The 27,137-nt window shown below is 40.9% G+C and overlaps 1 protein-coding gene across 1 annotated transcript in view; it reads right to left on the bottom strand.

Annotated features, from left to right (window-relative positions):
• The window catches only part of LOC124153193 (apoptosis-stimulating of p53 protein 1), a 181,189-nt gene extending 155,525 nt beyond the window's left edge, over positions 1-25,664 (bottom strand). Inside the window, exons 1-2 of the mRNA XM_046526293.1 lie at positions 25,350-25,664; positions 22,604-23,037 (exon numbers count right to left, since the gene is read on the bottom strand). Coding sequence (XP_046382249.1) covers positions 22,604-23,037; positions 25,350-25,608 — 693 coding nt within the window. The 5' untranslated portion in view covers positions 25,609-25,664. The remainder of the gene's footprint in view (positions 1-22,603; positions 23,038-25,349) is intronic.
• Positions 25,665-27,137: the final 1,473 nt, after the last annotated feature.

Here is a 27,137-nt window from a genome sequence, read left to right as displayed (position 1 = left end):
AATAACAAAGGATTATTATTAGCTATAATTACATTCATTAGCCACTAATAGTTTTGACAAACGATAATAAATTTTTGACAAGCCAAAATACAATTCAAACTTTTGAGCGATGCAACGTCCGATAGGAATTTATGACATATTCTCAAAATAAAAATAAAAATTGCCGGCCTTGGTAGCGGCGAGGTGAAGTCCTCGCCTGCTGAACAAGAAGTCGTGGGTTCGAGTCCCGCCTGAGTAGGTTTCCCCTATCCAGGGCATGGTTGCTCGTGTACGTTTAATTGTTAAATCCGTTGAATATCCCGATATAAAATGGCCAATATGGACTGTATTCGGTGGTTTGGGAATAAAATAAAATAAAATCATCCTTTCCATTACATCGGGAAAATAATAGCATTTAAGGAAAAAAATAATTTAAAACATTTAATAAAAATTTAATGACTTATTTTTACAAGAGGAAAGGTACTTCGCAAGTGATTAGTTACACGTCAACATGTGATTAATCTTTTAAGTATGTACTCTAGAATTGTTTACTGATTGTTATTGTGTTGATTATGTTTATAGCTTTACGTAACGAAAAACTTATAAAGATTCCACCTATCGGCTAGTTTGACTACATTGAATTATTTCTGAAAAATTCCTGAAAGATAAAATCCTTGAAAATTTTCCGAAAACATTTTCGGATACTATTTATTATAACATAATTGCTGACCTCTTTTTATAACACAATTGTAGACAGTCTAGGTGTTTTGAGACATCGGAATTAAAAGTTGGCCACATGTTTCACCGTCGATGGTTGCTAAGGAACGCCATGAAAAGCTATCGATTGGGCCCTTGGGTGAAAGGTTAGTGTGCTATTGTCCCGATAAAATTAGAAGTCCTGAGTCAGTGGTTTTGATCCACCGAAATCAATAACGTGGCATGAAGAAGTATGCGCTCTATATTAACGTACAAGGAACAGGTTTGAGAGACAAACGGTACGACGAAGACTTCCTTGCTTCTCATTTAGCAGGGAATGCAATTGATTACATTGCACGGTAGAATATTATTTCAAAACTCCGTATGGAATATGACTTAACGGAGATAATTGGAATGAGGCCGTCTGAGTGAGCATGAAAGAAGGAAAAAGAAATTCTTACCACTCAGGTAGAAGAGCTCACGATCAGGAAAACGAACTGGCCACCGTAATTAGAATAAGCGAGTTTCATACCCCTATAGTTTAGTATGGGGTGAGCTCTCTCCTAACCTACCCAAACCAACCTTCGAGTGGAAGAACTAGGTGAATGAATCATATATTTGCTCTATTATTATATTAAGCTTTGCCTATGTCACAAAATATGAACAAATTTAATTTCTGACTTCTTTTCTAACGTAAGGAAATCCATACCCAAGGTTGCAATCAGTGCCAGTACCATTGGTAACATGAGAATTCCAAATAAACATTAAAATTAGTCATTACTTACATTGTACTCGAATTAATAAAAATTTCGAAACGATTGCAACCGTTTCCTCTCTTTATCTTTACGTATCCATCATTTTATCCAAAAATAATATAAATAAATAAGTGCGAGAACCCAATAGTAAGAAAAAATAAGCATCGAGAAAATGAGAAAAAAATAATGGTTCTTGCACTCAAAATAAAAAATAGAAAATAAGTTTAAAAAACGTATTTTAAACTTATAGTTGAAAATAACAACGTCTGCTGTTTAAGGGGAGAGGCTCACGTGTTTATGGATATCTCATACTTGCAAAAATAGGTTATTATCTGGTTCTTGTACTCAGGTAATCAATTACATGCTAATACTATTAATTCTGTGCTTTATCAAGATTCTATCTATAAATTCATTCACTCAATGGTCATTGGAATGGGGAATACATTATACTTGGAGAAGGCCGCGTAAATGTTTCGTTGACTTCCTGGCTCTGCTAATAATTTGGAACTCGTTCCAAATGCACACACGTCTGGCTTCTCTCCAATAAACTCTGGCAAATGCCTCCAAGTTCATGAAAAGTTTACCAACGCCCTGAATGAAACTGATTATATAGGGGAGAATGCATTTGCAGATGCCGGAAAACGCAGCTGAAAGATTTAGCATTCTGAATCACAAGGGATAAACTTTGAGGAGTTTGATCCTTCACCCAAGTAAGATTTCGTACTCCCATGAACTGAAACTTACTTGAATAAACGGGAGGTTGTGGGACTGGCCATAAAAACGAAGAAAAAGGGATCTAAAGGAGATTGGTCCGATGACTGCAGAGTTCAAATCCAACACATATCACATATGCCATTTAAAAAGGTTTTGCAATCACATTCAGCATATATCGAGGCTAAAAAGCGAAGTTTAGGTGTAAAAAATGTGGATGATTCAACCCTTATATGCTTAAGTTGAAACTCTTTCCAGCTCTTTGAGCCGACTGTAGCGCCAATTTGATGTAACTAACGCGATTCGAATGAAACTCAAGAATGCAGTTTACACGTAGTCAGGTGACAAACTTAAGTTTGATTTTTTATCTGATTATTGCGATATAACGAATAACATGTTCGTTTTTTGTAAAAAAAAAACAAAATATCAATACTACAATACTCAAAAGTCAAATATTATTGCACTTAATCAAACTCTACGTATTCTTATAAAAGTTATGCCAAAATAATCTGTGTAAAAGTTAGGATTTAAATATCTGATTTCCAGGAAGGTTTGTACGGATAGCCTATATCCTTATGACCGTAGTTTGAGGAAGTTCCCACAGTTAGCGGAGCTTATTTTGAATTTTTACAAAAATTATAACCGCCTAATTTATCAGATCGGTATGGTTAAAAGATGCTACCTTCCTCTAAGAAAGCTAACGCGATGTTGCTAAGATGATGCGTAATAATTTCACGTGTCTCACAACATTTTCCCCAAAATTCCAATAGGAAATGATTTGCCAGGATCGGCGGGTAGATACATTCCAACTCATCTCATGCAATAGATTCGTACTAACTAAGAAAATCATGGAAACAACCAGACGTAATCTATAGGCAATTCAACAATGAAATATATCCATATTCAGACCATAAAATATCGATTTGAAGCCGTTTATTGGAAATTAGGTGATGCATCAATCCCAAGAATATAATTTTGGGGAGATAAGAATGGAAAAATTGATATTATATCGATTTTACCTCCTCATTGAATGTTGCTTCCGCTCAACTATGAAAATAACCCATTTGATCATGGAAAAAAATTACGCATATAATAACGCATTGAAATTTAATTTCTGATAACTTCATTTCAATTTAATTCCTGATATTAGGACAAGATGAATAATGACACTCATAGAGCACATATTACGGAAATTGACATCACTCAGAAAATCTGTATCTTCTGCTTCATCCAAAAAGGGAATAGAAGATTACAACTCAAAGCTGGACGGAAAACTTTGAAATTAAACCAGTAATTTCCCAGAGGATTACAGTACAGCAAAGGACTTCGCAGCAGCCTAATTTTTTTGGAAAGGAAAAATGAAAGAGGAAAAAGAGGATCGTAGCGGTTGAAGACAAACAGCGGGATGAAAGCGAAAAATGAAAACTCTAAACTCCAAAGAAACGAATAACATGTGGAGTGTCCGAAAACCGGGTCTCAGATTCCAATCAAACTTTGTAGTGCTGTAGTCCATCCAGAGCAGTCCACGAATCACCCCGTTTTATGTAACCGATAGTTTATACAAAAAATGCAGTTAAATATTTACAGGTCAAATATATTCCCATGGAAATGAGCTCCCTTCAAGTAGCTGGGAGTGGTAGCTTGGTGGTTACTGTCTTCGACTCCTATCCGAAAGTTCTTGGTTCGATTTTCGCATGACGTTCTGTTTTTCATAATTTTTTCCACTTTTCATTTTATAAAATCCTGCTGTCCATAATTATTTCCATGATTTTCACCGAGAATATTATTTTTCTGCGAGGAAATCTTTTTCTGCAATGCAGCAGCGTCGAATGTTTTCCCCACATTTCGAGACGTGGGTATGCAGAATAATGGAGAGGGTGGAGTGGACGGAGAGGAGGAGGAACGATGAGGTGCTGGACATTGACGAGAGGCTTCTGGATGAGATACGGAAGAGACGGAGGGGTTGGAAGGAGCGAGTACTAAGCAGGGAGGAGATGTTGAAAATAGTTTTTCGGGGAAGATTGTTGGGTAAACGAGGAAGAGGAAGGAGGTTAATAGAAAATTTTAGATGGACTGAAGGGGAGTAATCTTTAATGAGAATTCAAGAGGCAAATAATTGAAGATAGGAGATGCTGCAAGTATAATTCGTAAATACCCCATGCAAACCTAGCTTAATCAGTAGAATACTTTAATAATAATTGATTTGAGTACCAAGCTCTACCAAATACTATTTAAGACCATTATTGTTAGGGGGAATAAGAGTCCTATACCAATGTCCGATTCCTATACCTATATCCTATAGCTGCAACAGGATGCCTTCATCAATTATATGTATAAGCATTTTATACACATCGATCGCAGACAAAAAAGTTTCCAAGGCTGTATTAGGCTATTTCCGCTGAGAGGAACTTAAACAAAAAATTTATAACAAATTACATGCTCCGACGCCTAAGTCGTATTGGTATTATATCATTCAAGGATATCGGTATTCGCTCAATTTTTTTCCCTCACGCACGGTCGAATACATAGTGAGTCAGGCTTAAACCGCCAACGCCTTAGAACGGGGTTAGCTCTCCCAAAGCCTACAAAACAAAATGCCAGATTGAAACACAAGTGTGAGGGCTGATTCAATGATTGCTTTTTTCTTTCCTTAACTGTCTCTCTTTGGCCATAACACGTCCCGACGTAATGTGATCAAGTGGGCAGGCTGAATCGGTTAATTCCATCCTCTCGTGGGAATCCCTTTCCCGAGGAAGTTAGCCGCTAACCGAGAAGAAGGCCGCTAGTGAGGTCGGGATCGAGGAGCACGGGGAAGGGGGAGGTTAGGCCTCGCTTAAATCGGTTCGAATCGCAGAGCTCATGCATATTATACGTTCGGATGATTTCAATCTACCATTGCTCGAAAAACTTAAATGGCAAGTTAGTTGCTTTCCCTTGCAATTTTATTCGCTATTCAGAGTATTTGTCAAAAAAACTAATTAGGTTCTTTCCCAAGGTTGTTCCATTGGAGAAGTAGTAAGGGGAGATTTCTGCTCTAGCCTATTAAACCGGTCTCTGGGTGACACGCTGAGTTGATATCTTGAATTAGATCATTTTCATACTCATTAACCCTACGAAACATTTTCTTTGATAAAAAAGGGTTTTTAATCTTGTTCTTTCGTCGCTAACGCCTGCAATCCATAAGATAATACCTTAGCAATGGTAGCGAGATTCGCTAATTTCTTCGTTAACATGACTAAGCGGCCACGGAAAATAATCAGAATTAACGAACACAAATGAAATTATGATTAGAGACCAAAAAACAAAATAGTTCAAGGAAAAAAAGCACCAACAATGGGTACAGGAGCATTTAAACCGAGACATGCAAAAAGAGCTGGAAGAAGATTCAGTCTTGGTTAATGGACTCATTTCACCGAAGTCCTATTATCTAATACATCATGGGAATTAGCCATAGAGGCATAAAGAAGAAATTAGGGAAGTAAAAAATTGAACCAAAGAGTGGAAGCAGTTAGTTGTATGCACCCCGTCAGTAACAGCAGCCATTGGGCAATACCCTATCATAGTAGCATGCAAATGTCCTCATTTCAGGGGGGAGGGTTAGGGACGAGCTCTCTCGCCCAACCCAATCATACGCCCCAGCCCATCTCCAGAACCTATCGAAACCATGACCCGCAATTGCTTTACAGGTTCAATCGTGAGATAGAGCTAAGGCTAAACTCACAATCGTAGGAATGGCTGTCTTACGCTAAGTTATTATAATTTTTTTCTCCTTAGCAGATATCATTCCAACGAAAACCCGAAAATGGGAATTTCCTTCCCCTAGATAACATTAATTCGACACCATCTTATTTGGTACACCCAAGAGTGACGGAGACTGCTTCTCGTTGTACATTGACCCAAGAGTCACTCGAAAGTTTGAAAAATAGGCAGAAAAGAAGGAAACTCACGATAAAATGCTTTAGCACAGCAAAAGTAGAATTGTCAAAGAAAGCTGATGAGACTGCTCATTTTTGGCAAATGGAGACATATTTAGTACATCCAGGCCAAATACAATTGAGTGGAGGGGGCTAGTGGGCGTATGTGAATCTCCCTTTCCCGAAAAAATTGGCAGTAGATTGCGAATCGTCTCGGTCGGGATGCATTTGTATAGAGGATAAGGGTAGGGAGAGAATTTGGCATCGTTATCGGTTGAGGCAGACAGCTGGTCGCCCGCCGCAAACTCAATCCTGCCCACAAACATCACTCTACAACTACCTACAGTAGTGCTCATAGCAGCTGGAGGCATCCTCCGAGACGATAAGGGACAAAGAGCCGCCGAAGGTCGAGAGGAAGACTGGCGCCAAATACACATCTCACCGCACATCGCCATCTTTTTCACGCATATAACCAGTTTGAAGAAAGTATTTGCCTTAAGTCAACCGTTAGGGCCAATAAAGTCTGAATCACACGATTGCCACATACTTATTCACAACTCGTTTACAAATAAATTATTTTACTCGTTTGCATCATAATCAACTACCAGCATGCTTTGGTAGGAAAAAAGTAGAAACATTAGGGACGCTCTAGCTTTCTTAGCATTAACTATAACTAAGTAGTCAGTAGCATCCATTCAATGCAATCGAAAAATGGTAAGACTTATCATTTGCACTACACAATCGATGCAGACACTAAGAATTGGCTTCCAAATTTTTTTTTGTAAGGACTAGAAGGCATTAGTGACTATCGGAAATTCTGAACCGTGAACAGTGTGGTTCCCAGTGGGGTAGCCCAGAACCTCATTCGGGGGATGGGGATCCAAAGCCAGGATGGAAAATTTTTGAAAAACAGGGTACTAAGTAGCGGGTTTTAAACTACTTCTAACACTTTTCATAGTCGAAAAAACTTCATTTGTCAAAATCTTTTGCAAGTTCATGATTTTTAAATATTTTGTTTTCTTTTACGAAGGAAATAAATTGTGTTTTTATATTTCGGGGGGAGGGTCCGGACCCCCCGGACCCTCCCCCTCGCTACGCCACTGGTGGAACCAATTTGGAATCTAGCCGGATACAGTTATAGGTAAATTACTCTCGAGTTTTATGTCGAGTCATATCGTCCATGTTGGCCGACGCTTCGCCAGAGTTCTCTTGTAGTATCCTCAGGGTTGAGCTAAGATGATCTTACTTCTAACCTCAGCCCTGAGGACGCTGGAAAAAAATTCTTGCGAAGCTTTGGTCACCATGGATCTTCTGACCCGGTGTTAAATCCCCGAGAATGATTCACCCGGGCCGACCGCCGGGAAATACAGAAATCTACAGGAATAAATTTATTTCTGTACGTACAGTCCAGGATACAAAAAACGTTCCTCTCAGGAGTCGAACGTTTTCAGTCCAGAATAATCCCAAAGTCCAGAATTGAGGGCAAATTGGCCGCTGAACCACGCCTCCGCATCGGAGAACAATAAACTGTCTGAGTTGGTGAGTTGGGAGGGAGGGCCTTTCCTTCGGTGCAGTCAAAAAAGAGAAGTAGCTCATCGAGGAAGGGAATTTTACCAGCAAAGTAAATATTATGTTAAGATGCGCACGAGTGTTGACCTACGAAAGAGCGTGAATTCCTTACATAATAGTGTTCCGATGTATTCTATAGCCGTCATTACCTCCGCGGAAAGTTATCCACAGCTACCTTATGCGATGCATGTATTCATCATGAGCATTTTATAACCAAGATCTTATTATAACCAAGCTCTCCTTACTAGGCAACAAAGTTCCCACAACCCTATGCCACCAAAACCATTCTATTTAGGTAATGATAGGCAGTGATGGGAAAAGTATTGAAAAAATGTTATATAAACATAATAATAAAATAAAAATTAATAATAACAACAACTCTTTGAAAAAAATAATCAGTAGGATTTCGATTATGATTACAAATTCCTTATAATTTTTCTCCTATATATAATGCAATCGCCGTCAATGTATTCTCAAACAGGGAGCACTAACGCGCAAACCAGAATTTTAGTTATTATTTCAAGCCATTGCATACAATAATAATCCAAATTTTTTGATTTAGAAGTTAAAGGAATACATAACTACACTCTACCGAAAATTTAAAACTGCGGATGAGCTTGATGGAGCTGGAACTGCTTTTGGATCAGCGCGCGTGAAATTCAAACTAACACTTTTGATTAGTAAAATGTAACGATTACTCGCCCGACCTTAGGAGTAGACTCGTTTTCAATTTCGCCGTGGAAAAGGCCTGCAGCCTGGTCAACTTTGCTAATTCTTACAATTTTTGCCTGCCGTTTCTTCTTTATGGATTGTTTTTTTCGGTGATATCTAACCCAATAAAATTGAATCCTAGTAATAAAAATGAATTATTGGCTTTCAGGCATTCTGACAGCCACAAGGTGCGAACTAATGGCTGCCACAATGGCTTTGGCGCTATTAACAAGCTTCTACGCGATGTTAAAATTCATCATTGCCATCGATAATTGACGCTGAAATGTCTCCAAAATGTAGAATATTAGAAACAGCAGGCATCATTGTAAAAGATAGAAAATTTAGTATTTTGAAAAGTTTTCCAAGGCTTCAGACGATATTAGAGTTAAAATTATATGACTTTTTGTCGTATCCCGTCTTCAAAGGGACTGCGTAAAGGAGGCCCAATTCCATCCCATAGTAGGCTGATTTCTGTTGTCACTTCAGTCGCAAAACCGGACGCAGGCGGACATTTTTGGAAGCTGCGCGGGTATGGGTGCAATGCAATCCAATTTTTCCAATATTTTGCAGTAAAATGTTTGTCATTGCGAGGAATAGCACTGAAAAGTAATGAATTTGATAGATGATATCATAATGTGCATAAATTTCGGTTAAATCTCCAATTATACCTTATGTCCCCGTGAAACTCGGATCAATCTGTCCGTCAGTGACACGTGTGGCGACTTTTGTAAACCCACTTAAATGTGCGGTGGGTGACAACACTTCTACCACCCAACTTGAGGATCCTTATTTGTAACATTCGTGCCCGTCTTGTTCATCCTAAAACTTTGAATGAGTGAGTCAGGGGTCGGAAGTAGGTTTCAGTGGCGCATCGAGGGGGGTTTTGGGGGATAAACACCCCCCCCCCCCCAGAGCTCAGAAATTTTTTAAAGTTTAATCCATTTTACTTATTTGTTATATTATATTACTAACAGAATAGTGTAAATATTAATAAAATATCCCTCCGAAAGCCGTAAAACTCACCATTTTGAACCCTTTATCTTGAAAATTTTCTAAAGGAGTGCCCCCGCACCTCCCGCTTACCCTGGCCGGTATTCCACACCCCCAGACACCCCAGTATTAGTTGTGCCTAAAAACCCCCCCAGCCTCAATTCCTAGCTGCGCCCCTGGATAGTTTTATGATAAACAGATTAACGGTAATTTTTTTCTATGTGTCAATGTCAAGAAAGAAATACCAAAGCTGTAATCGTTAAAAGTAACTCGATTACTTGTACTTCGTCACATCGTATCACAGGTTACAAGGCAGGTCGTCTGCGTGAGTGAAACTTGTTGCACCCCGTGCGCGAGGCAAAAATGATATTCCTCGCGAGGAACTGAGGCGCACGAAAGAATGAAGGCTCATTTTTCGCGCCATGAATGACGCATTAGCGAAAATGAAAACATTTTTGCCGACATCCGAAATATACTTTTCGCTAATGAGAATTCTCACGAGAAACCAGCTCGACCAAGGAGGGAGTGGAGTAATTAGCTCCAACATATAACTTCAACTGAACAAGCCTCCACGATAAAACGCCACTGACGGCTGGGTTCAAGCACGGTACCTAAGGCGAAAATTTCTCTTTCTCCGATTTCGTGTGAAAACAAAACGCCTGGACAAGAAAAAGTGTACACGGGAGCTACATACAGCTCGAGTTTACATTCAGATTTGAAAAGTTTCTGCGCTAATTTATAAAATAAGCCTCTGTTAGGATATGGTAAAACCATTATGGGATGAAGAAAAAGTAGGCGCAAATTCTAAATTCAAGCGCAATTAAGTTAAATTGCAGCAGAGTGAAATGAATAGAACCACGACATTTTCCATGATATAAAATTTTCTCTATAAACCAGCGCATAGAAAGCAATTAAATTTAAAATGGAACCAGGACTAGGGTTTGTTTGTTGTTGTCTTTTTTGATTGTTTGTTTCAAAACAAAAGAAAGACCACGGTTATTATAAATGAAATGATTCAACACGTACTGAAAATAATGCACGCGCAACCCCGTTGATATGAAATGACGAATAAGATGTCTCTTGATTCTTTTATGCGCAATAAAAAAGTAGAACTATTACGCAACGAAAATATCCACGAGAACCTGAGATGCATTCTCCACTAATGAGCTTTCTCACGAGTGCCCGCTCAACTAAGAAGTGAAGTAATTACCTCGGTCGTATTCTCGACTGGGCTCTCACAATAGCACTATTTTCGCATGATGATTACCGTAGACTCAATTCTAAGTTTTAGCCGCTCTAAATTGCATTTTGGTCCTAATTTTCATTTATTATTCCGTAAATACAGCTGAAGAGTGGCAACACTCATCCCAAATCTCTACAACGTTCCACTCTGAGAGCTAGTTCTTTCCATATAATTATCCAAATCATATCATCAAAAGACTTGCCGAATGGACTTTTGCGATGGAACTGAAAACTTTAAATGAGCCAATTCCCATGTTAAGCCGGAAAATAACTCGAAAGAGGAAATAATAGTAAGCATCCTTGAATTGGGCTCGTTGGTGACAAGTTCGTCCAATTTCACCGCGGCTGATTTATTCAATTGGAGGATACAGCATTGCAAAGCTTTAATAGAAAATTACGGGTAAGCACCTAAAAAGCGCAAAGATTTCAAATGCAGTTAAATTTTTTCTATAATGAAATTTTCGTAGGTCATAATAACTCCATATGAGTAAACATGTGGTAGAAATGAGGTATTTTCCAAAACGCCATAGTTAGCAAGTTGGCGGACAGTCTCCTTCAGATGTTAGCCCAATTCAAGATACAAATGCACAAAAATCAAAACACAATCGCCACAATGAACAGAGAGCCAATCAAGAGCGAAATTAATTGAAAAAATATTAATATCAGATTGATATTCAGTATGTTCCGAACTCTATCTCGTTAACTCAACAAATCCCCGACCTCTGATGATGCATAAAGAAAATTGCAAAATCTTAACCTACGAAAACTAGCTTTTCGTCATTTATTAAAAATTCAACTCATTGAGACGAAGGTTTGATGAATTACAACGGCAACTTTGATTACACGAAACAGCTATAAAAATCTGGAAACAGAAGAAGAGCTAAAATTTTGAGTGCGCAGGTTAAACCTACACGGGGAAGAGAATCAAGACTAATGTTCATTGAGAAATGAAGTCACCCGAAAGGGAGTTGAATTGAAGAACCGATTGGGTGGATATCGAAGTCTGTCGAAAGAAACAGTGGGAAAATGTAATCACACAGATGATTGCCCGAGGAAGGATATGGCATTTCCAACGAATTGCGAAGATTGTCACCGAGTACAAGCAAAATGGATTCAGGAGAAGAGTTGGAAAATGAGGTGAAAAACATTTTCGGGTTGATACATGGAAGCTCACTCAACCTCGAGAACAGGTACAAATATTTTCAACTGTAAATAAAAGTATACACGCATCTACCTCACTGTGCCAGAGAAAACAAAGTTAAAGCTGCACTTGAGAACAAAGAACCACAAAAACCATCAAAAATCATACAGTCCCAAATAAGACGGTGTTCATGATGAAAAGGTACTCCGTTGCAAGAACGTAAGACAGGAGAGAAGGAAAGAACATTTGAAATACGAATGACAATAAGCAAAAATTCAAATCGGAAGTGATACTTGGATTTCAAACATGAACCACTGGAGAATCTGAACATAAAAAACAGAAAAATTTGAGATCTGTTGCCGGGTGGGGGTGCGAAAGATCAAATGGATGAATACAGTGAGGAACGAGGAGTTATAGCGAAGAATAGGAGATAGAAAGGAACTGCGTAACTAATACATGCCAAAGTATGACCAAAAGGTCATTCATTCATTCATTACAGTGAGAAATATAATGGATGGAAAAATTGAAGTAGAAATACCTCGAGGAAGACCTATATATAGTTGATGGTTTGAGGCGTTATTTTATTGAATTTATTCATATTGAAAGAAAATTAAACTATGTTTTTCCACATAAAATTGGATAACTACCATAATTTCAACGCACTGCGTCATCCTCAGGCGAGGAGCACATTGATTGATTATTTTAAATATCTGCACATATAAACCAGAAGGAGAGGGGGGAAACTGTAGAGGTAGGGGGGGGGGGGGTTGGGAATATAAGTATACATGCCCGAGGAAGACAAAGAACACGAGGAAGAGGAACATCAGGGAACTAAAGGCACGAGCTTGAGAAAGGGAGAAATGGAAGGATGCAGAATTCCAATCATAGGTTTTCGATACCATGAATGAATGTCAGGAAGCCGAAGGGGACTGAAATCACCAGAAATTGGGAATTATTTGTTCGTGTACGGGTCGAAGCTTCTATAGAGGTTCCACCCCAACTTACTCTGCGATCCGATGACCAAACGTGACTACGAATATATTTTTCTCAGTCAAAACTTTTTCCAGAAGATTGAATCGACTGTTGCTCCCTTCGCGTTCAAATGGAATATTTTGGCGTCAATGACAACATTTATGATATGATAATTCAGAAAGTAGTGCGATTAAGTGCCAAAATTTTATTTTGTCGTGTTCTGACTTTACGCAGCACCATTTACCTGCTCATGTTTGCCAAAACGGCTTTCATTCACACTTTAATTGCTAGGAAAAGGGAACTGAGCTCTACGATTCCTCAGCAGCAAAATATGTCTCTCCAATGGCCGTGAAATTTTGTCGCAACACGTCGGTGTAAGATATAAAACACTCACTGTGTTGGTTTGCGGGGATGGGGGTTCCACAACCGAAGGAACAAGTGACTTTGTACGCAGTCACGCGCACGGGTGCAAAGTTAAATACACCAAAGGATGAAGTTCGCCATGAAAAAATATTTGACTTAGCCGGGATTCGAACCCGGATCTCCCGATTGCCGGTCAGGCGTGCTACCAGTTACACCACCAAGCCATCTTCTCACAGCGAACTTCGGGATGGGTTTTATGGCGAACTATGGGTATTATTTTTTCATGGCGAACTTCATCCTTTGGTGTATCCACAACCGAGACCAAACACAGAATCACCACCAGAATACCCTCCTGAGGTGGTTTACGGTAATGTTATTTCCTCAACAGGGACCATCATAGACATACGCACACACTCCCCGAATAGAAGCCTTTGCAAAGGCTAATGGGACCCCGCTAAGGAAACGTGGAGTCCTTAGCTGAGCTGATGGAACCCTACTAAGGATTCCAGGTTATTGCCTCAATTACAATCACAAGCACTCAAAAGACTCACTCAGACCGTTAGCCCCAAATTTCTGGGAGAACCGCTCAGAAAGAGCGTGGCCAAAATAAAACGAACACAAACAGGGATGAACGCGAGCGTCAGATACGCTTATTTTATACTTGGACTCTTTTCTTAACAGTTGATTGTAAGTGTCGACTATATTTCTTCCACGCATACACAGGCATCGTCACGAGACTGTGAAATTTTCAGGATTTGTAAAAGGAGTAGAACGTGGATAATATTGGTTTTTTTCTTGAATGTTAAAATATTAACTCCGATAAAACAGGGTTGGTGTGGTGGCTAGAGTGTTGGCTTTCCACCCGGCGGGCTCGGGTTCAAATCCCGGCAGTGGCAGAGAATTTTTAGAGACTGTCCGATCCCTACTTGAATGTTGTGTGGAGGACATTTCAAGCGCAACACTCCGTCCGCCGGATGGGACGTTAAGCCGTGGTCCCCTTGGCGCCTTTCGTTAAGAGCAGGCTAATGCCGACGCCGGGTTTCTCTCCACCCTTCCCTCCATAACCTTCCCTCATGGCACAAATAACCTCAGCTGTCGGTCGCCTCCTCCAAATACCATATCATACCGATAAAACACTTCGGTATGAATTTTCTCTACTCATACTGGGACTAAAACGAGAAGGGTGTACTCTATATACGATGAAAATTTCAAGAATACGTCTTAAGATAAACAAGAAGAGAAACATCAAAGACTGACTTTTCTCGGTCGTTCAGTGACTCATCCCTAGGATTGGTTTAGATAGGTGAGATCACCCCAAAATATGCCACACGCTTGAGACTTACTTTGAGTTGAGTTCCATTGGGTGATGGATTGCAGACTCTTTGCGCAAGTAAAATTACTTTAAGTTATTGGAAGTGATGATGATCAAGGCAATGAACATCTATTAGGTCGAAAGCTGTATTACTACCGGCGTTTCAAGGGTCCGGTCGTCCATCGTCATCAGGCCAACATGTCGATTTCGGGATTGGGGATACTGCCCTGATAGCAATGGACGACTCAGGCAATGAATCGGCAGGGGTAGAAGAATACGGAAGATATCCCGGATGGACGCCTATAACTGAAATCGCAAGAAAAAATAGAAACCTTAGTCATTGAGTACCATCAATTACGAGTACTTCGTTAAAATTGATGATAAAGGCGATATTATGGAATAGTATTCGCTTAGAAGTCCCAGACTTGGCTCAAATCTTATATTTTCGACAAAACATGAACCTAAGGGAAAAACTAAGAATTTACAGAACCGGTACAAGGCAAGTCCCACAAGACAGGATTACCTACAGCATACAATATCTTGCTCAGAAAACTACTTTTATTTAGGATAATTATTAATACCCAACAATTTGTAATATTAGAATGTAAAAAACTATTTTTTAATGGAGGAAACTTAGTTTCTTTTTTTAGCATCTTTCATCAATAAACATTAAATAGAGGGAAAGCCACCTCAGGTAACGGTAGTTGAAATATCATAAAGAAGAAAAAGTATGCTGAGAGGTGTTTACAAAAATTTTTCCACACCACATCAATGGAAAAATGGAAGTACAAAAAAGACCGCGGCAACGTACGTTAAAAAACTTAGAGCATAAAAGTAAAAGACAAACTGGAACAAGAAAATCCTATGCAGCAGAATGGATACGTTGAACGAATCGGTTTCCACAGTGCCACCGTCTTGCTCGACGATCGTATAATGATGCCAGTGAAACAAATTAATGCCGACATAACGGAGAATAAGGACATTAAAGGCACTGATAAAAATCAGCAGCTTTCACAGAGTTAAAATGGCGATAAGATAAAATTCAAACACCTCCATCGTAACGACGATCTTCAAAAAGCATTTGGAATTTACCATTCGATGCCATGGCAGAATATGTTTTCTGAATAACAGCGATGATGGAGCTAATTTCCAGTAGCTCCTGACTGAAATTATAGACTCGACTCCTTCCCCTTCGAACAAGAGGATTCATTTCATGATTTCGAACGCCGAGAAAGCATTCTCGGCTCTCGCACACCACAATGTGTCCCGAGTGATCGCTTTCATTCTCCGGCGCTGAGATGAAATGAGACACTTACGTTAAGACAGAAGATAAAAAACGCAGCCCAGAGAAAAGTTTAATTACGAGACGAGGAAGGCTTGTGGCACAGTTACTTGAAGGACAAAAACAGCTAAAAGCTAATCATTATTATGTAAAGTAATGCAAAAAATGAAAGTGGATTTACATATTTAAGGTGGGTGGTGAAAAACTTGAGCAGGTTGAGCAATTCAACTATTTAGGCAGTACGTTAGAGGAAAACGGGTACAGTAGTAAGGACATCAGGAAGAGAATAGCATTAGCGAAGGAGGCGTTCATGAGCAGGAAGGAGCTTCTGAGAGGATCGTTGTGTAAGAGTTTAAAGAAAAGGCTGGTGAAGAGTTTGATTTGGAGTGTAGCTCTCCACGGTGCGGAAACGTGGACACTGAGGAAAGAAGACGTAAGAAGATTGGAGGCATTCGAGATGTGGGTATGGAGAAGAATGGAGAGGGTGAAATGGACGGAGAGAAAAAGGAACGACGAAGTGCTGGATATGGTTGGCGAGGAGAGGCAGCTTTTAGATGAGATACACAGGAGACAGAAGGTATGGATGGAGCGAGTACTTAGCGGGGAGGGGATGTTGAAAATGGTGTTGGAGGGTAGAATGTTAGGGAAATGAGGGAGGGGAAGGAAAAGAATAGGATTTTTGGATAGATTGAAAGAGAGTAGGCCTTACAGTGAATTAAAGAAGGCAGTGCTGGAAGGAAAGGGAGGCTCCCAGATCGCTTCTCGAATACTCCATGGAAACCTACCTTAATCGGTAGAATACTATAATAATAATAACCATTTATAAATTGAGTTTTCTATTCTTTCTCTTGACCTTAATTTCTAACGTCGATAAGTGTTTTAGTACCTTCACGAAATACGAGCAAAGTTTTTGCCAAGCTTTTTTTATATTTCTATATCTTCATCAGGGATTTTTTTGCATTGTTTATATACAAATCATATAAATTTCAATGTTTATAAACAAATCATATTCATTGCATTGTTTACAAACAAATAATATTCATTGCATTGTTTATTTTTTTTAAATCATATTCATTTCAACCTTTCCCTTGGGCTACAACCTTGTCGCGGTGGAAAGGCTTGCGCGCTCCTATGACCCCTTGAGCTGCACTGGCGGGATTAATTCTAAATTATTCCCGGTAGGGCCACCCATGCCAGATAGGTCGAAGGGTAGGAGCCAGACGAAAGGTAGTCCACGTGATGGTGTCACGTGAAAAACACTGTTGGAATGGAAGTGGGAAACCCTACCAACTATCTCTTCCCTGAACACATGGAGTACAACCAAATGAGCCTCGGAATCTCATCGCCCGGGACCCGTCCGCAAAGGGCGGGTGTCGGGCACGGCAGCGAGGTCGGCAAGGTCCTCGGGGTCGTCAACATGCGAAATCCTTGCAGAGACTTATCATCATCAACATCAGTGGCAGCAGCAATGAAGAAAGAAGAAAAGAAGACCAAGAAGATGGAGAAGAAGAAGTCTGCTATAAATGTGGGGACGTGGAATGTGAGGACTATGATGAGGGCGGGAAAGTTAGAAAATATCAAAAGGGAAATGGATAAAGGGAGGATAGATATCTTAGGATTATGCGAGGTGAGGTGGAGGGATGGGGGGGACTATTGGAGTGATGGGTATAGGGTTATATATAGTGGAGGGGAAGAAAGCCAGCGAGGGGTAGCTTTAGTATTAAACGGGAAGATGGGTAAGCGTGTGGTAGGTATAGACCAGGTAAGCGATAGGATTCTGGTGGTAGAAATTGAGGCGCGGCCCACCAACCTTGTGGTGGTCCAGGTTTACATGCCCACTAGCAATCATAGGGAGGAAGAATTAGACGAGGTGTATGAACAGCTCGAGGAAATAATTAGAGACACACCGGGTAAGAAAAATCTGGTAGTGATGGGGGACTGGAACGCCTCAGTCGGGGAAGGGAGGGATGGAAACGAAATAGGAGATTTTGGTCTAGGAATACGGAACGACAGGGGAGAGAAAGCAGCAGAATTTTGTAGGAGAAACAAACTATTCATCACAAACACGTGGTTCAATCATCATAAAGGGCGAAGGTACACGTGGAAAAGTCCAGGGGATGCGGGGAGATATCAAATAGACTACATTATGGTAAGACAGAGGTTTAGGAACAGTGTGAAAAACTCGCGCAGCTTCCCTGCAGCGGATGCGGATTCGGACCACAATCTAGTGCTCATGAAATGCAACGTAAGATTCAAAAGACTTATGAAAGTTAGGAAGGCGAAGAAATGGAACGTAGAAGCCCTGAAGGGGAGTATGAGGAGAGAATATCAGGAGCTAGTGGACATTAGTATACGGGAGATTGAAAGTACCAAGACGGTAGAGGAAAGATGGGATAATTTAAAAACGGGAATAGTCAAAGCGGCGGAGAAGTCAATTGGTTACGTTGACAGTAGAAGGATAAAGAAGCCGTGGATAACTGCGGCAATGGTAAATGAAATGGAGGAGAGGAGGAAGTGGAAGAACGTGGACACAGAACAGGGCAAAAGAATGTATAGGGAATTGAATAATCGATTACGACGTGAAACTAAGAGGGCAAGGGAGGCTTGGTGGAAAAGACAGTGCGAGGAAATGGAAAAGTTCCAGAAGGATGGAGAAGTAGGCGCGTTGTACGCCAAAGTTAAGTCGCTATCGGGCGGCAAAAGAGGACAAGCCATGTCTAAAATTAAGGCTAAAGATGGGAGGATGCTAACCGAGCGAGAAGAGGTACAGGGTAGGTGGAAGGAATACGTGGAGAACCTGTATGACGGAACGAACAGACCAGAGAGATTGACTCTAGAGGAGGAAAGTGCAGTGGAGGAGGATAATCTTGGGCCGGAGATATTAGATTCAGAAATAGAGAGAGCACTCCGTGATATGAAGGCTAGGAAAGCAGTAGGCGTGGACAACATCCCGTGCGAGCTTCTGAAGAGTCTAGGGAAGGAAGGTAAGAAAAGGTTTTTCGAACTAGTGCGCAAGATCTATGAGGAGGGATGTTGGCCGGAGGATTTCGTGAAGACGGTTTTAATTCCGCTTCCGAAAAAGAAGAAAGCTGTGGAATGCGGAGATTATAGGACTATCAGCCTAATATCCCATGCGGCTAAAGTAGTGCTGAGGATATTGAACAGACGAATGGAGGCGAGGGCAAACGAGTATTTGGGCGAAGATCAGTTTGGTTTCAGAAAAGGGAAGTCAACTCGCGATGCAATAGCAATAATGAGGGCCCTCGTGGAGAGGAACCTAGAATATGAGCAGGACGTATATGTGTGTTTCGTGGATTTTGAAAAAGCGTTTGATAGGGTGAACTGGGTAAAGTTAATGGATATTCTCAAGAGAATAGGTGTAGACTGGAGGGATAGACGACTGATTTGTAATCTGTATATGGCCCAGACTGCGCAAGTGAGGATAGCGGACGGAGAATCTGGGTGGGCAAGCATTGGCCGAGGTGTGAGGCAAGGCTGTCCTCTATCGCCACTGCTCTTTAACGTGTATGCTGAAGAGATGGTAAGGGAAGCGTGGGATGAGTTAGAAGCTGGGATAAAAGTGGGGGGAATGATGTTCAAATCAGTGAGATTCGCGGATGACCAGGCGTTGATCAGTCAGTCAGCAAGGGGGCTTCAGGCCCTAGTGGATGCGTTATACGAACGTTGCGAGGAGTTTGGGATGAGGATTAATCACAAGAAAACTAAGGTAATGCGGTTTTGTAAAGCATCACGAGCGAGGAATGTGAGACTCAAGATAAAGGTGGGTGGTGAAAAACTTGAGCAGGTTGAGCAATTCAACTATTTAGGCAGTACGTTAGAGGAAAACGGATACAGTAGTAAGGACATCAGGAAGAGAATAGCATTAGCGAAGGAGGCGTTCATGAGCAGGAAGGAGCTTCTGAGAGGATCGTTGTGTAAGAGTTTAAAGAAAAGGTTAGTGAAGAGTTTGGTTTGGAGTGTAGCTCTCTACGGTGCGGAAACGTGGACTCTGAGGAAAGAAGACGAGAGAAGATTGGAGGCGTTCGAGATGTGGGTATGGAGAAGAATGGAGAGGGTGAAATGGACGGAGAGGAAAAGGAACGACGAAGTGCTGGATATGGTTGGCGAGGAGAGAAAGCTTTTAGATGAGATACGCAGGAGACAGAAGGTTTGGATGGAGTTAGTGCTTAGCGGTGAGGGGATGTTGAAAATGGTGTTGGAGGGTAGAATGTTGGGGAAACGAGGGAGGGGAAGGAAAAGAATAGGATTTTTAGATAGATTGAAAGAGAGTAGGCCTTACAGTGAATTAAAGAAGGCGGTGCTGGAAGGAAAGGGAGGCTCCCAGATCACCTCTTTAGTACTCCATGGAAACCTACCTTAATCGGTAGAATACTATAATAATAATTCATTTCAAAAACTCCCTGATGAAGATATAAAAATATACCGAAAGTTGGCGAAAAATTTGCATTTAATTCTTCAATTTGTACACTCCTAGACACAGCTCAACCATTTATAAATAGATATAAGTTAAATAATAAAGAGACTGAGAAAGGCAATCTGAGAAATTTTGGACACGAGACGAAGGATACAGGACGCAGACGCAATGCACATATGACGGGAAAGGCAGGTGATTAAACGTAAGGAATTACGACGGATTGACAACAGAGGACGAATAACTTTACGGCATTACTGATGAGCATGAGAATAAACTATGAATGGTAAACTTCCACTTTATCAAGGGTCGAAACCGGGTCGGTATTTAAATGAAATTGTGTGGAAGTTTACCATTCATAGTTTATTCTCATGGGGATCAAACATTTCCCCAAGGTATCGCTGGACACTGCTAATTATGAGAATAAAATAAAATGGTAAATTTCCACACAATTTTATTTACAAAATACCGACCCGGTTTCGACACGTAGTGTCATTATCAAGGTCGACACCGGGTCGGCATTTTGTAAATAAAATTGTGTGGAAATTTACCATTTTATTTTATTCTCATGGATAGAAAACATTTCCACCAGATATCGCCGGACACTGTGAATACTGTTACTTATTACTGATGAGTATTAAAAATTTCACACTTTTCCCCTTAAATACAACTAAGTAAACAAACTTTCACCCGATAAAGATAATAAGGACATGTCTCCCAATTTCCGTAAAGGAGATAACGTGAATTGGAAATTTGTTGTTACGATAGCATTTTCAGTGTCTTTTGTTATCATGTCAGGGGCGCCCTCTTCCAGGACGCCGTGGCAGTTGGCACTGTGTATTCCGGGATGGCGGGCGCATCCTTGGCAAGTGTGTGTGTTACAAGTATTGAAAATAGTGTTGTTTGCAGTTACGACTAACTGGTTGCTTATTCCACACACAATCCACAACATTTAAATTGTACCAGTCTTAGGGTAGTTACTCTTTTGAGAGTCGCTGTAAACCGCCTCAGGACGTCTCTCTCTCATCTTATCTTCATCCTCAACGGACAATCAATTCAATCTTTTGACGACCAACTTTTAAAAAACCAGATTCTATTAATAATCTACATGTAATAACTTATATGTAACACCTTCTACAAATAGTCCATATTCCACACATTTAGAGGAAACAAAATTCGTTTATTCCTCCAATGAAAGGAGAAATTTTACCTCAGGAAGGACGTCGATACTCACTTGCTATCGAAAAGTAAGACCGAAGGCAAAGTAGCTCTTAGACGTTTTGGACGTTTAATTTAAAGCAACAGAATATTGATGCTCCCCTAAGCCATCTGCTGGAAGTGTAAAGATACTCCGCTGTTTATTAGCCTAGCATCTCGTCTTCGAAGTTTCTGCGGCAAGAAGGTACATGATCTACAATTTCCGTTAAATTTCACTTTCACCCAAAGGCATGCAAACAAAATTCTTTGAAATGAAAAATCAATGCACTACGGAGATGGTAAGATACGTTTATCATTTATTTTTAAAAGCGTAAAAGGAAGATCTCAGCTGGCAACACATGGCAACAATAAAATTACACCCTTTTAGATCAGAATAATGACTTACTTGAAAGAAATAATTTTTAAGACTATATGTAGATGTAGCACTACAGTTTACAATTAATCATTTATCGTAACAGCCGTCAAATATGCCAGCAAACATGCCAGCTAAAATAAAAATTGCATAACTACCAAAGAATTTAAGATGTAATAATATAATTACAATTCCCCAGGAATGATCATAATTAACTCCTATTTTTCCTAATTTTTTGGTATTTTATTTTATTTCCGTTATTTTGCTATTTCTTAAGGTGATGAGTACATGCATTGAGTGGAGGTATATAATTCCAGGAGCTTATTTTATGATAAGTAATTTTCAATGTTATGAAATGCCAAGAAATTATATGTTAATGTTATAAAATATTAGCCTTTCCTTATCGTCGTAAACTGTAAACAATCATAACTATTGATTGATTTGCTCATATATTTTTATGCACAATAAATATATTTTCTTTCTATCTAATAGACGTATAGGAGGATAATAATACTGGTATGCAGAAGCAGTTGAGAACTTGAGCATTTACATGTGGGCAGTGGATGACAGTTCAGATTGTTTAATACACAAAATCATCAGAATAGTGTTATGGAAGGTAGAAATGCCATGCTTGGTGCAAGCAATTTGTATTGATTATATGTTGACGTAGCAAAATAAATGTTTTTCTTTGTTATCGTCATCAACATGCCAGTAAACCATTAAAATTAATGAATTTTCTAATCTTTATATTTTCCTTCCGAACTCTAAATATATTTTTTTTACCAATCTAATAGAGATATCAGAGGATGATAAGAGACCTACAGGGATGCAGAAGCAGTTGACAGTATGTGGGCAGTGGATGTAAGCTCAGAATATTAACTGCACAAAATCGCCAGAATGGTGTTATGGTGGGTAGTAATGCCATGCTTGGTGCGATTCATGCTTGAAGAGTGGTGTGACTCACGGGCGTCAGTCCGGCATATCGCAGTCCCCGCGTCACGGAGGCTCCCTTGCCCACGTCCAACCAGAACACGGGCGCCCCCTCCTCGGCCACCGACGCATACAGCGAAGACGAGCCACCGCTCGAGTCCTCCTCTTCTTCGGCGGCGCCCTCGTCCGAGAGTCGCGGGCTGCTCCCCGCGCCGTCCCCCGCCACATCGTCCGCCGACGAGGTGTCGTCGTCGTCGAAGGCCTCGTCCGCCAAAGCCTCTTCCTCCTCGCCGCTGATGACGAAGTCGCTGCCATCGCTCAACACGTCGCTCGCCTCGAACTCGCTGTCGAAGTCGCACGAGTAGCAACACTCGCAATCTTCGTCCAACTCTGCCCCTTCCCCCAAATCGGCGGCTTCATCGTCCTCCACGTCGTCGTCTTCGTCGTCCAACGTGTCTTCGTCCGAAGCTTGAGACATGCAAACAATAGATTCGTCGCTAAAGCCACGCCCGTTTACCAGGAAACATTTCTAGGGAGGGGAAATGATGACCCCAGGTATTTTGTACCTTAAACAAAAAGGACCGAGCTTTGTATTTCTCTACATATATTTAATTAGATCGCACAACCCTACTAGAAAATTCTGTAGAAATTCCTTCTAACTTTTTCCACAGAATTCCCTGGACTTTTGTACATCATTTTAGAAGAGTTCTTTAAAATATTGAAACACATTTTTAGGGAAGTTCTACTAAATTCCTAACAGTTTCTGAATAAGTACTATCGATTCCCTATTCAGTTCCTGAAGAGTTCTACAGACTTTTTGAGAACCAGATTGTACGGAAACATTAAAGGAGAGCGTCAAATTATTCTAGAGAAATTATTTCTGCAGATCTGAACGGAATACGAGACGATTTTCCTTTTAGCCCCTAAGAAGAGAAACGCGTTATATGAAACCGACGACGCTTTCCTTAGATGTCATTACGTACTTTGAAAAATCATTCTACAGTAAGTAATAGCAGGGTGTACTATGGCATTATCATGTTCATCATGACATGCAAATTTCACAGTGCGGTGAAACGTATTGTGCGATCTAATTAAATGTCAGTAGGAAATGCAAAGCTTTGTCTTTTCAAAATGAATTTTCGGAATGGCTCCTCTGGAGAGGGGTACATTCGAGGAAGGGGCTAAATTGGAAAGGCTGCCCCTAAGACCGTATCTCAAAAACGATACGGTGAGGGGTTTTAACCCCTCGTCCTCTCCCCCCGCTTACTACGGCCTGGCTACAGTGAAATATCGGTCCTAACATCACACTGAAATTACAGCCTTTTATTGAGGGCTTCCCATGGACAAATTACATCACACTTTCACATCACCTAGCATCCTATCGTCGGATCTATATGAGGCTTTTCTCCTTGGACGATGAGCATAAGTGATTCAAGGGATTGTCATGATGTTAAAGAAAGAACTCACAATTTACGGGTTTCGAATAAAGGAGAATAAATGACATTTTTAAGAACTTTCCATAAAAATAAGAATTAATTACTCTAGAGAACGACATATGTGATGCCAAAATGGAACCCCCGTGTAAGTAGATAGTGTGATCTCACTGGCCCCAGCAAGGAGTGTTCCAAATGCATTCGAGTACAACCGATCACTCAGATGGGTATCCGAGAAATGGAATATGTATTAGGATAATCGAACACCTGTCCTCAAATGGACTGATATTCTGTGTGTTTATTTACATATGTAAAGGTTTTCTATTACCTAGAAATTTATTTTCGAGTCGTGTGATGCTATTTGCGCGAACAAGGAGTGTGCCTACTGATCTCGAGTACATATAATCGAGAAAATAAATAGGTATTCAAGTAATCGAATAAAATACGTATTCTAGAGTACACTGAGTATTCCAAATTTAATTGAGTACAAACATTCGAGTACCCACAGATGGATATTCGTGAATTCAGATGGACAATCGAGTTACAAGATACAACCAGTTGTAGTAATTTGGTACACTAATTTATTCGCTCAACCGGTTTCAAAATTTACTCATCATAATCAAAAGCTGTCTCTTGATAATGACGCTGAAACCGGTAGAGCGAATAAACTAGTGTGGAAAATTACTAAAACTGTTTGCCTCTTATTAAAATGAATTTCCATAAAGTGAACTCGTTAATAATCGATCGGACATATCGATACTTCCACTGCACAAAATCTCAACAATCGCACACCGAATCAAATCCGCTCATCTAGTACTACTAGGGCTACTAAATGAGCGGATTTGATTCGGTGGATGATTGTTGAGCATTTGCGCAGTGGATGTATCGATATATCAAGTGTTTAGGCTTCACTTGGTGGAACCACATATCTATAAAGCGAAAAAACTCACTTTGTAATGTTCCACGAAACTTTAAAAAACTTTATCATTCCGACCCTTAGTTTCAACTACTAGATGCTTTGATAATGACTCCATAATTAATCAAGTAGTTTAAACCCAGGGTCGGAATAATAAATTTTTGTGGAACAATACAAAGTGTGTTATTTCGCACTATAAATCGATCGGATAACAGAGTTTTCAGATAGCCGAATACTCAAACTCGAGATACCGAATACCCGGATGCGAGTACTCGAATCTGGTTACTCGAATGCTTTGAATGGAGGACATATGGCAAACACCGAATACCTACCGCCACCCCTACACAATATTGAGACCAAAGGCCACAACTACGGCAACGAGTACGTTGGAGGGGGGCGTATCTATGATGTACTGCGTGTTTACTACTCACATGACGGGAGGTCGGAGAGCGGCGGGGAGAGGTGGGGCGGCGGGGGCGGTGAGGAGCGCATCAGGAGGCGGGAGGGCCCCTCGGGGGACGGCGGCCCCCGGCGGCGGCTGCGGTGGTGTCGGCGGCAGCGGCGGGTGCGGCACTGGCGGTGGTCCATGGCGATGGACGGATTCCCCGGGACGGAGCGGGCGCCGCCGTCGGCCGCGCCATCTGTGGACGCCGGGGCGAAACTGCTCCCGCCGCCTCCTCGGTCGCACATTTGAGATGGGTCGTACGTGGAGGGGGGAGGGGGAGGAAGGGGAAAGTGGTGTTAGGGGTGGTGTGGGGGAGGGGAGGGGTGATGCATGGGGACCCCAAGAGAGAGAGAGTAAAAGGGTCCAGAGAAAGGGGAAACAGAAGGAAGAAGGGAGGGGAGGATATCTACCAAGATTGCAAGGGAAAGTAGGGGAGAGAGGGTACAGGTTACTGTGGAGAAAGGGGAGGGCTCTTGCATAAACTACTTTCGGCGAATGTTTTAACTTTTTCCCCCTTTGGTCCTCGATCGCCTTAGAATTTAATTCACGGCACACCCCCCTCCAAAGTCTAAGTTGGCTCTACAAACGAAAATTTTCAGTACGGGATCATTTTCTCAATTACTAAGTAAATTTTTTCCTTCCTCATCGTAATATCAATGTATTTTCCACTTAGCTCGTAGTTTCAGTGTGAGATCACTTTCTCAATTACTGAGTCAATTTATTCTCTCTCCACCCTAATATCACTGCCATCCAACACTAAAGTTCTGATGCTGAAGTCTTGAGATCGTTATTACGCGCGAGAAGGTAAAAATGGCATATGAAATAATGGCATATAAATTGACATAATTGTAGGTTCAGTTGGATTAAATCTCCTTTTTCCCCTGTGTTCGTTGAAGACCCAAGGATTTAATCAACTTTTCAACATATAAGTTGGCTTCATAACAGAAAATTTCAGCACGAGATCATTTTCTCAATCACAGAGTAAATGTATCATCTCCTACCCCAATATCACTGATAGCTGACATTAAAGGCAATGTCTCGAGGTCGCTTTTTTACGCGTATTAAGGTAAATATGCAAATTAAATTACGGCACAAAAAATGGCATCGTTGTAGGCTCAGTTACTTAAAATGAAAGCATACGCTTCTGGTGCAAGAAAATAAAACAACCCAGACACTCTTGAGCTTAAAAAATGCGGTATTGCTGTGACAAATTTGATTAATGAGAAAGGTAAACAGCTACACTGTAATGGCTACAATACTTCAAAAAATACCCTACCCCTCGTTACCTTACATAGGATTTAAAACAAGGCCCTTCACCCTCCAGCCAGAGGATGATTATGATATATGCCAGAACCTGGAGAGAAATGCACTTTCTTGAGTTGTTGTGAGAGGTCAACAGGTGCAGTGTAACAGCTACAATACTTTGAATGAACGCCCCTCGTTACCTTACGTAGGATTTAAAACAACCCCCTTCACCCTCCAGCCAGAGGATGATTATGATTTATGCATGGCCCTGGGAGGAGAAATGCACTTTCTTGCCTTGTTGTGAGAGGTTGGATTAAAGGGAAGGTGTTGCCAGTGGCCCCCCTCCCCTATTTTCTCCCTCCCTTCTCTCTTTCTCTCTCGGCGAATGCAGGGGAGTGGCGTTCCCTCGAGTTGAGGGTTATTCAAACATCGCCTCCCGAACGGGAAAGGTATTATACTGCTGCACTACATGCCTCCCCCTTGTGTACGCGTATTAAACGGAGAGAGCGGGCCTGTTGGCACAGCCTCA

The sequence above is a fragment of the Ischnura elegans genome, chromosome 2 (genome assembly GCF_921293095.1).
Source record: "Ischnura elegans chromosome 2, ioIscEleg1.1, whole genome shotgun sequence".
NCBI lineage: Eukaryota > Metazoa > Arthropoda > Insecta > Odonata > Coenagrionidae > Ischnura > Ischnura elegans.
The sequence above is the reverse complement of the archived record's forward strand: the minus strand, read 5'-3'. Positions and strand labels throughout refer to the sequence as shown.